The sequence below is a fragment of the Otolemur garnettii genome, unplaced genomic scaffold (genome assembly GCF_000181295.1).
Source record: "Otolemur garnettii isolate 467f Iridium unplaced genomic scaffold, OtoGar3 scaffold00145, whole genome shotgun sequence".
NCBI lineage: Eukaryota > Metazoa > Chordata > Mammalia > Primates > Galagidae > Otolemur > Otolemur garnettii.
The window spans coordinates 3,422,346-3,433,795 of NW_003852540.1; the positions used below are offsets into that span (position 1 = coordinate 3,422,346).

General features: G+C 41.3%; 1 protein-coding gene across 3 annotated transcripts in view; it reads left to right on the forward strand.

Annotated features, from left to right (window-relative positions):
• The window catches only part of METTL16 (methyltransferase like 16), a 94,145-nt gene that overhangs the window by 34,365 nt on the left and 48,330 nt on the right, over window positions 1-11,450 (forward strand). For 2 of the 3 annotated variants that reach the window (XM_003799076.3, XM_023518736.1), the window contains exon 3: window positions 6,280-6,479. The exons of the other annotated variant lie outside the window; for it this stretch is intronic. In XM_003799076.3, coding sequence (XP_003799124.1) covers window positions 6,280-6,479 — 200 coding nt within the window. The remainder of the gene's footprint in view (window positions 1-6,279; window positions 6,480-11,450) is intronic. 3 annotated transcript variants of the gene reach the window in all.

Here is an 11,450-nt window from a genome sequence, read left to right on the forward strand (position 1 = left end):
CATTTTTTGGGTTGCAGCCATCATTGTTGTTTGGCGGGCCCGGGCTGGGGATTCGAACCCGCCACCTTAGGTGTATGTGGCTGGCGCCTTAGCCGTTTGAGCCACAGGCGCGGAGCCTATTCTCTATTTTTTAAAAAAACTTCCTGCTCCTTTCCATTTTATGTGTTCATTGAGATATCATTGGCAGGCTATAAAATTCACCCTTATAATTTTAGCATATTGATAAAATTATACAACTGTCTTATTCCTGAATATTGTTTAATTTTGTATACTTTTTAAAGCTCTTGCTTTCTTTATCCCTTCTTGTTCCTTTCAGTGTATCACTGAAGAATATAATATTAGTTTGTTTAATAATTGAGGATGTTAACTTTGATCACTTGGCTAAGGTAGTATCTGTCAGGCTTTTTCATTTTATGTTACTATTTTCACTTTGTAATTGTTAATTTATGGGGAAATACTTTGAGACTATGTAAGTAGCCTGTTTCTCTTCAGACTTTTACCCACTATTTTTATCGTCCTTTGATGATTGTTAATTGAAACAGTTATTGGCATAATGATTGCCAAATGTAATTTTCTTACTTCATTACTCCTATATTTATTGTCATTCTGTTCTAAGTAGGAGCTGTCCTTTCCCCCGTCTCTTTACTTATTTATATAAATGTGGATTCATGTACTCTGGGATTCTACATGCTATAACCTTGTTAGCATCCTACATTCAGATTGACTGAGATTTGCCTAGTTGGAGCCCCTTCACACTGGCTTTGTTTTTTTTGTTTTGTTTTTTTAGAGACAGAGTTTCACTTTACTGCCCTTGGTAGAGTGCTGTGTCAGCACAGCTCACAGCAACCTCCCAACTCCTGGGCTTAGGTGATTCTCTTGTCTCAGCCTCCCAAGTGGTTGGGACTACAGGCGCCTGCTAGAACGTCCGGCTATTTTTTTTTGTTGCAGATTGGCTGGGCCAGGTTTGAACCTGCCACCCTCAGTATATGGGGCCAGCGCCCTACCCACTGACCTGCAGGTGCTGCCCAGTTTTTTTTGTTTGTTTCGGTTTTTTGGAGACAGAGCCTCAAGCTGTCACCCTGGGTAGAGTGCCATGGCATCACAGCTCACAGCAACCTTCAACTCCTAGGCTCAAGCAATTCTCCTGCCTCCGCCTCCCAAGTAGCTGGGACTACAGGTGCCCGCCACAACACCCGGCTGTTTTTTGGTTGCAGCTGTCATTGTTTGGTGGGCCCAGGCTGGATTCAAACCCACCAGCTCAGCTGTATGTGGCTGGTGCCTTAGCCACTTGAGCCGCAGACACTAAGCCTGGTTTTTTTGTCTTTTTTTTTTGAGACAGAGTCTCACTTTGTTGCCCTCAGTAGAGTGCCGTGGGGTCACAGCTCACAGCAACCTCCAGCTCCTGGGCTTAGGCGATTCTCTTGTTTCAGCCTCCTGAGTAGCTGGGACTACAGGTGCCCACCACAATGCCTGGCTATTTTTTGTTGTTGTTGTAGTTTGGCCAGGGCCAGGTTTGAACCCACCACCCTTGGTATATGGGATTGGCACACTACTCACTGAGCCATAGGCACCACCCCTGTTTTGTTTTTTTGAGACAATCTCACTTTGTCACTCTTGGTAGAGTGTCATGGGGTCATAGCTCATAGCAACCTCAAACTCCTGGGCTTAGGCGATTCTCTTGCCTCAGCCCCCAAGTAGCTAGGACAATAGGTCCCTGCCACAATGCCTGGCTATTTTTAGAGACGAAGTCTCACTCTAGCTCAGGCTGTTCTTGAACGCATGAGCTTAGGTGATCCACCTGTCCGGCCCTCCCAGAGTGCTAGCAAGCCACCACTCCAGGCCTTATAATGTACTTTTGGCTTGTCCCTATCTTCCTTTGAGTGCATTCTGTTAATATTTTTCAGATGAAATAAGATGTTTCAGGTCTATCTTATACTTTCCCTACTCTAAACCTGTAATAGCCATTTATCCAAGGAACTCTGATTCTTTTTAATGGGGAGTGGTACTAAAAACCAAGGTCTAGAGCACTAAACTCAGTATGCTCAGTGCTGTGAGAGTAGATTGCTTCTAGGCACTTATCTTTTGAGATGACATTATAGCCATTTTCTGTTTACTATAGATTATGTTAACATTTTGTTCTTTTTTTTTTTTTTTTTCCTTTTAGACAGAGTCTCACTCTGTTGCCCTGAGTAGAGTGCATGGTGTCTTAGCTCATAGCAACCTCTTCAAACTCCTGGGCTTGAGCGATCCTCTTGCCTTAGCCTCCTGAGTAGCTGGGATTACAGGCTTGTGCCGTTATGCCTAGCTGTTTTTTCTGGTTTTAGAGGTGGGGTCTTGCTGTTGCTTAGTCTGGTCTTAAAATACTGAGTTTAAGCAATCCACTCGCCTTGGCCTCCCAGAGTGCTAGTATTATAGGTGTAAACCACCATGCCTGGCCTAAAGTATCATTCTTAATTCCTTCTGTATTTTCCCCCTATAAATTAGTATCCTGAAGTATTCTTAAGTGTTAGAAGGAATAGTCGTATTTAGGTGTAGAGTGTAATTTTTATATATAATAGATAATTTGTATTCATTAACTCTAATCTTGTCTGTCTTCACTGTTTTCACAGTATCTTTTATTATGAAAATTGTTGGCTCGGTGCCTGTGGTTCAAGTGGCTAAGGTGCCAGCCACATACACCTAAGTTGGCAGGTTTGAATCTGGCCCGGGTCCACCAAACAACAATGATGGCTGCAACCAAAAAAAAATAGCCAGGCATTGTGGCGAGCACCTGTGGTCCCAGTTGCTTGGGAGGCAGAGGCAGGAGACTTGCTGGAGTCCAGGAGTTGGAGGTTGCTGTAAGGTATAATGCCACAGCACTCTATTCGGGGGGATAGCTTGAGGCTCTTGTCTCAAAAAAAAAAAAAAGAAAAATTTTTTTTCTTCTTCTTTTTTTTTTTAGACAGAATCTCACTCTGTGCCCTAGATAGAGTGCTGTGGCATCATAGCTCACAACAACCTCAAAGTCTTGGGCTCAAGTGATTCTCTTGCCTCAGCCTCCCAAGTAGCTGGGACTGCAGGGACCCACCACCATGGCTGACTAGTTTTTCTATTTTTAGTAGAGATGGGATCATGTTTTTTATTTTTGCTTTCAATTCCATCTGGCTTTCACTTTATCTTAGTTTGAAGTTTTGTTTTTATATAAATATATATTTTTTCTTTCTTTCTTCCTTTAGTGATTCTCTTACCCTTTGCGTCCCATGTAGCTGGGATTACAGGCGCTTGCCACAACATTGACTTTTTTTTTTTTTTTTTGTAGAGATGGGTCTCACTCTGGCTCACTCCAGCTCATGCTGGTTTTCTGCTGGTCTCAAACTCAGCTGAGCTCAGGCAATCCACCCGCCTCAGCCTCCCACATTGTTGGGACAAGTGTGAGCCACCACGCCAGGCCCAGAGTCTTGTTTTTACTCAGGCTGATCTTGAACTCTTGAGATTAGGCATGAGCTGCTGTGTATGGCCTGAAAATTGTGTTTTTCAAAACTTTTTTTTTTTTTTTTTTTTTTGAGACAGAGTGTATTGCCCCAGTCTAGAGTGCCATGGTGTCAGCCTACCTCATAGCAACCTCAAACTCCTGGGTTCAGGCAATCATCCTACCTCAGCCTCCCAAGTAGCTGGGATTATAGGCATGGGACTATAGGCAACTGCTATGATGCTTAGCTAATTTTTTATATTTTTAGTAGAGACAGCATCTTACTCTTACTCAGTTTGGTCTTGAACTCCTGAACTCAAGGGATTCTCCCACCTCCTATAGTGCTAAGATTATAGGCATGAGCCACCTCACCTGGCCTAAACAGTTTTTTTATTTTGTTTTTTTGTTTTTTTTGAGACAGAGTCTCAAGCTGTCACCTTGGATAGCGTGCTGTGGCGTCATAGCTCACAGTAACCTCCAACTCTTGGCTCAAGCAATCTTCTTGCCTTAGTTTTTCTATTTTTAGAAGAGATGGGGTCTTGCTATTGTTCAGGCTGGTCTTGAACTTGTGAGCTAAAGCAGTCTACCTGCCTGGACCTCCCAGAGTGCTAGGCTTACAGGCATAAACAGTTTTTTTAAAGAGTAAGTCATGTCATCTACCAACTACTGATTGTCTGTTTAATATAGGTTCAATTATGTTACTCTGTGCCTGGCATAATATGTGTAACAGAAGAAGAAGAATTTGTTATCAGGTCAGACTAGAGGACGATAGAAATGTTTACTGGTGTTTTGCTTATTCTATCTGTTTTTGGCAACTATTTCAACTGCTTGCGTGTTTGTAATTTGCTTTATATATATTTGACTATCATTGTACTAATTTATAGTATTCCTCATAGAATCATAAAATTACAGCTAAAAGGACCCTTAGATTGTCATATTCAGTTCCTTAATTTTGTAGATAGAGAAATATATCTAAGAGTTCAAGTGACTTACCTATGTCCACGGCTAATTGATTGCAGAGCCAAGATTCGAGCCCAGGTCTCCTGACTTCTATGCTAGAACATTTTTGCTGTGGGTGATGAAGTGAGCTTGGGTTGTTGGTACCTGCTAGAAGGCTACCAGTAGTTTTCCTTCTATCTTGACACTCAAGCATTCAGATGAGCATTGAGGTTTTCAAATGATTGGTCATCTGATGTACCATGCAGGGAACAGAAAAGAAGACGGTGTGGATGACAGTTGTCTGAAAATACAACTTAAGGCCAGATTTCCAAGCAGATGGTTTCAAAGCTGTTTCTGCCTTATAATCTCATCTATTGGCTTTCTGCTCTCCCTTCAAAATGCCCTGTTTATAAGTGAAGTTTGTTGCTTTTCTTTTTTTTAATATCAGTTTAGCAGAGTTTTAACATCAAAATAGCTATATTGGCCCAAGTTTCTTAAAATGTTAAACATAAATATATGTCGTATGATCGATTCCTAGGTGTCTACCAAAGAGAAGTGAAAACATATGTCCAAAGACTTGTATATGAAATATTCATAGCAGCATTGTTTAAGATAGCCAAAAAGTAGAAGCAGTCCAAATGTTCAGTGGTGAATGGATGAACAAAATGTAGTTATCTGTATGATAGACTCAGTGATTGGAAGGAATGAAGTACTGGTATATGTTACAACAGGTGTGAACTTCACAAACGTGCTAAGTGAAAGAATCCAGACACACAAGACTACTGATTTCAGTTATATGAAATGTCCACAAAAATGCAAATCAATACAGACAGAAAGCTAAGGCTACGGTTGGAAATGAGGAATGACTTGCAGCTGGGCATGTGGTCTCTTTTTGAGGGTAATGAGAATGTTCTAAAATTGAGTTGTGGTGATGGTTGCACAACTCTGTTAATATACTAAAAACTATTTTATACTTACCAAGTAGATTTTATAATATGTAAATTATACTTCATAAAACTTAAAAAGTTACATTTTATAAACTTCATGTCTGTAATATTTGTTATATTTGAGTATTTTATCCTATTTTCATTATTAAACATTTTACTATCCACTTTTAAATATGATTTTCAAAGAATGCCAATGTCAAATGACATCATTAAGAACAGTAAAAAATGGCTTGGCGCCTGTGGCTCAAGCGGCTAAGGCGCCAGCCACATACACCTAAGGTGGCGGGTTTGAATCCCCAGCCCTGGCCCACCAAACAACAATGATGGCTGCAACCAAAAAATGGCCAGGCGTTGTGGCGGGCACCTGTGGTCCCAGCTACTTGGGAGGCTGGGGCAGGAGACTCGCTTGAGCCCAGGAGTTGGAGGTTGCTGTGAGCGTGATGCCATGGTACTCTACCCAGGGGGATAGCTTGAGGTTCTGTCTCAAAAAAAAAAAGCACAGTAAAAAATGGCCAGCATTTATAAAATAGTTCCATTTTTCCAGCATTTATACAACCACACATATGCTAAGTAGTTTTCACACGTTATCTACAGCAGTGTTGTTCGCTCATTTTACGGCCAGGAAACAGTGTCATAGAGGTAAATAACTTGTGCAAGGTGTTACAGCTAAGGGGACAGATCAGGAATTTGAACAGAGGTCTGTTATTCTATATGTTCCATGTCTGGCTATGTAGTGTTTTGGGTAGAGAATCGTTTTGCCTTTCATATGCTGTGACTGTGTTTGTTAAATACCTACGTTTATGCCACGTATGCTGAGTGCTCTGCATAAACTATGTGTGATCTTTCTAGGAAATTCAAAAGGGCGTTTGGTATTGCCTGGTTGCCACAGAGTTTATGTAGCAGACCGAATCTTATTAATCAGTTTTACTTTTTCTCATCCCCTAGTCTTAATTTTAAAGACCCTGAAGCAGTCAGAGCTCTGACTTGTACTCTCCTGAGGGAAGATTTTGGACTTTCTATTGATATTCCATTGGAGAGACTAATTCCCACAGTTCCCTTGAGACTCAACTATATTCACTGGGTGGAAGATCTGATTGGTCACCAGGACTCTGACAAAAGTACTGTGCGAAGAGGAATTGACATAGGTATATAGTTTTAAATTCTTTTTTGGTTAAACATAAATGTTGTGAGTTTTGCAAGGTCAAATTCTTTATAAACTTTTCTGCTGGGTGCATGTTATTGTGTGAAAGAAGTTGGGTACAGATGCAGGTTGAGGATCCTTAATCTGAAAATCTGAAATCCAAAATGCTGCAAAATCTGTAGGTTCAGTGGAATTTTTTGGATTTCAAAATTTTAGGTTAGGCTTAGCACCCATAGCACACTAGTTATGGCAACAGCCACATACACTGAGGCTGGCGGGTTCAAACTTGGCCCAGGCCAGCTAAAACAATAATGACACCTGCAACAACAACAACAAAATAGCTGGGTGTAGTGGCAGGCGCCTGTAGTCCCAACTACTTGGGAGGCTGAGGCAAGAGAATCGCTTGAGCCCAAGAGTTTATGGTTGCTGTGAGCTGTGATGCCACGGCACTCTACTGAGGGTGACAAAGTAAGACTTTGTCTCAAAAAAAATTTTTTTTTCAGATTAGGGGTGTGGAAAAGTATAATGCAAAAAAATACAAAATCCCAAACACTTCTGATCCCAGGTAAGCATTTTGGGTAAGAGATCCTCAACTTGTATTACCATTCTTATTTGCTATGCCAGGGATTTTCTGCCATTGTATTCTCTTGAGAAAGGGTTGTCAGGTCAAATAGGGAGCAAGAGGGTAAAAAAAATGAAATGAAGGTGAGGCTCTTGTTTACTTAGCTGTTCAGACACTTTGATGTCTGTGTCTGTTGGGCATTATTTTTATTCTCAATTTGATGTTAGTATAGTATTCGTCTTATAAGGATTTCTTTTTTTCTTCAGACAGTGTCTTGCTCTGTTACCTCGGCAAGAGTATAGTGGCATCATCATAGCTCACTGCAATCTCAAACTCCTTTGCTTAAATGATCCTTTTCCTCAGCCTTGCTAGTAGCTGAGACTACCTGTGTGTACCATCATACCCGACTAATTTTTCTACTTTTTTGTAGAGACAGGATATTGCTCTTGATCAGGCTGGTCTCAAACTCCTGACATCAAGCAGTTTTTCTGCCTCTGCCTCCCAAAGAGCTAGAATTACAGGTGTGACCTCTCATTGGGATTTTGAGGTAGATGGCCATTTGATAACAGATCATGTGGGCCTGTATACTTTTGGGACTCTCTTAGATGATTATTTGTAGAGGGTTGATACAACATTAAAGGCAGGGAAAAGTCTTTGAGTTAAAGTAAGATGTTCTCTTAATTTTAAACTTTTGCAGTAGGAGAGCCTGTCCAGTTTGGTTTATTTGGTTAAATAGAAATACAGACAGGGATGAAGCCAGGAATATGTTTAAATTATAAATGTATGTTTATTATAGGCAATTTTAATTTAATAGAGTTTAAAACTTTTTTGTTTGTTTGTTTGAGGCAGAGTCTCACTATGATGCCCTCAGTAGAGTGCAGTGGCATCACAGCTCACAGCAACCTTAAATTCTTGGGCTCAAGAGATTCTCTTGCCTCAGCCTCCCAAGTAGCTGGGACTGTAGGCGCCCGCCATAGCGCCCAGCTATTTTTTGAGGCAGTTGTCATTGTTGTTTAGCTGGCCCGACCAGGTTTGAACCTGCTACTTTGGTATATGTGGCTGATGCTGTAATCACTGTGCTATGGGTGCCAAGCCTTAAACGTTTTTTAAGGCTGGATGTGGTGGCTCGCACCTGTTATCCTAGCACTCTGTGAAGTGGAGGCAGGAGGATCACTTGAGCTCAGGAGTTGGAGATAAGCCTGAGCAAGAGAGAGACCCTTTCTCTACTAAAAATACAAAAATTAGCCAGGCATTCTCATATCTGTAGTCCCAGCTATTCGGAAGGCTGAGGCAGGAGGATTGCTTACGCAGTTTGAGTTTGCTGTGAGCTAGGCTGAGGCCATGGCACTCCAGCCCAGGCTACAGAGTACTCTGTCTAAACAAAAAAACAAACTTTACTTTTTTTTATTATTTTTTTTTAGAGATAGTCTCACTTTGTCACCCTTCGTAGAGTACTGTGGCATCACAGCTCACAGCAACCTCCAGCTCTTGAGTTTAAGCAATTCTCTTGCCTTAGCCTCCCAAGTAGTTGGGACTACAGGTGCCCGCTGCAACATCCAGCTATTTTTGTTGTTGTTGTTGCAGTTTGGGGTCAGGTTCGAACCCGTCACCCTCGGTATATGGGGCTGGTGCCCTACTTATTGAACCACAGGCACCACCCCCCAAAACAAACTTTTTAAAACTTTTTTTAGGATTTTGGTTTTTACTGGTCTTTTTTTTTTTTTTTTTGAGACAGAGCCTCAAGCTGTCACCTTGGATAGAGTGCTGTGACATCATACCTCACAGCAACCTCCAACTCCTGGGCTCAAGCGATTCTCCTGCCTCCGCCTCCCAAGTAGCTGGGACTACAGGCGCCTGCCACAACGCCCAGCTATTTTTTGGTTGCAGCCATCATTGTTGTTTGGTGGGCCTGGGCTGGATTCGAACCCACCAGCTCAGGTGTATGGGCTGGCGCCTTAGCTGCTTGAGCCACAGGCACCGAGCCACTTGTACTCATCTTATAGAAAAGATTGAAGTAATAGCTTTGTGACTCTGTTTCTAAATATAATATAGTTAATAGCAATCACAATTTCTAGATAGTAATAAATATTTAACTTTGAAATTTGCATACATTTTCCATGAACTTTTTCAGTTTTCATCTTATAGGATCTTTTAGCAGCATTTATTGACCCCCACTTTTCTCTTTTGTGAATTCTCTTTTCCTATTTTGATTTCTCTACACTATTCTCTTTTCAGGCTTACTTCTGTCTCTGACCATTAGATAATGGATATTCTTTATCCATAGGTTCAGTCTTCAGCCACTTCTTATTCAGCACTCTACCCTAGGAAATTTCAGTCACTTCTGAAAATGCATGCAAGTCAAAGTTAAACATTTATTATTATCTAGAAATTGTGATTGTGATTTTTTTGTTGTAGCCGTCGTTGTTTAGCAGGCCCGGGCTGGGTTCGAATCCACCAGCCCTGGTGTATGTGCCCTGCTCTCTAACCACTGAGCTACAGGCGCTCAGGCTTTTTTTTTTTTTGAGACAGAGTTTCATTCTGTTGCCCCAGGCTAGAGTGCTGTGGTGTCAGCCTAGCTCACCTCCCAGCAACCTCATAGTCCTAGACTCAAGCAAGTCACCTTCCTCAGCCTCCAGAGTAGCTGGGACTATAGGCACCTGCCACAATGCCTGTCTGATTTTTCTGTTTTTAGTAGAGGTGGGCTCATGCTCATGCTCTTGCTCTTGCTCAGGCTGGTGTTGAACTCTTTTTTCTTTTCTTTTCTTTTTTTGGTCTTAGACTCTTGAGCTCAGGCAGTTTTCCCCTCTCTATCTCCCAGAATACTAAGATTACAGGTATGAGCCTGCACGTGGCCCTGTCATATTCTTTCTTCCTAATATTGGTTCTCTTCCTTAGTTACTTTTTTTTTTTTAACCCAGATTGATAGAAGGGTACAAATGACGAGGTCACATTGTTTGTGTTTGTTAGGTAAAGTCCACTTTGTAGTTGAGCCCTTACCCAGGAAGTATGCCCTATACCCCTACGTTGTGTTCTTTACGTGATAACTCACCAATCCCTCTGCCGCCTCTTTTCTCTCCCCTCCTTCCTTTATTTCTCATTTCAGTGAATCTACAACCTCCACCCTATCATCCTTGACGCTTCTCTGTATTCTCGCTGAGAATTTCTGTCACTGTTTTCTATTGATTTTCTAAAAGGCAAGTCTTTTGGTCTTGAGAATTGAGACTTGCCTTTTCTCTCTTTAAGCTTTCTTGAATCATCTGCTTCTTTCCATCTCCACTGCTACTGTTCAGTCCAAGTCACCACTGTCTCTCACGCTGTTTATATTATAAATCCTCAGGTAATCTGCTTAAGAAGCTTAACAGTCAGCCAGGTGTGGTGGCTCGCACCTGTAATCCTAGTACTTTGGGAGGCTGAGGTGGGAGGAGTGCTTGATTGGAGGAGTTTGAAACTAGCTTGAGCAACATAGTAATACCTCGTCTCTAGAAAAAAATAGAAAAATTAGCGAGGCATGGCACTATGCTCCTATAGTTCCAGCTATAGGATTACTTGAGCCCAAAAGTTTGAGGTTGCAGTTTTTTTCTGATGATGCCACTGTACTCTAGCCTGGGCACCAGAGTGAGACCCTGTCTCCAAAGTGGGGGAGGAAAAAAAGCTTGACAGTCTATTTGATACTAATTTGATTTTAATTATGCCCTGGCCCCTCTAAAAGTAGAAGGTTAATGGATTTTAGCTCTTCACAAGGGGCACTGCTTACTGAAATCACATTCCTCTAATTAGAGTTTTTAATAAATTCTTCCCCCAGACTCCATCAGTTTGCTCTAATTCTATGATTACATACTTTCCATTTTTATTTATTATTATAAAGATTATTACCCATTAAAGATGTCATTAGGCTTTCTGAGGGGATTCTATTCTGTCCTATAAAGGATTAGTAAAGAATCTTGCTGCATGCTATTAGAAGGCAAGTCTTTGGGGCTTGAGAATTAAGAAACTTTTTTTGGCAGAGGCCAGGTTTTATACCTGCATTTATTACCCTGGAGGTAAGTGTCCTTTCCTTTTTTTTTTCTTTTAAATGAAATTGAAGTATGAAGAGAGAAACAGTTATATGAAAGTCAAGGGCCTGGTATCTGGTCGGGATTTTTTATCCTTGCATAACTGAAAATACAACTAAAATTTTCTCTTTCCCAGTGACCCTGGATCACCAGAATGGCTAGCAGGAGCTAAATAATTATAGCCTATGAGAGGAGCTTCACTACGCTTTACTACCCCTTCCCTCACCACTACACAAATTCCCAAGGAAGTACATAGAACCATCTGGATACTCATGGTAGATGGTGCACAGTCACTGACCGTCAGAATAGGCTTAACTCTTCCAGCCATCAATCATGGTCCTATCTCTTTTTTTTTTTTTTT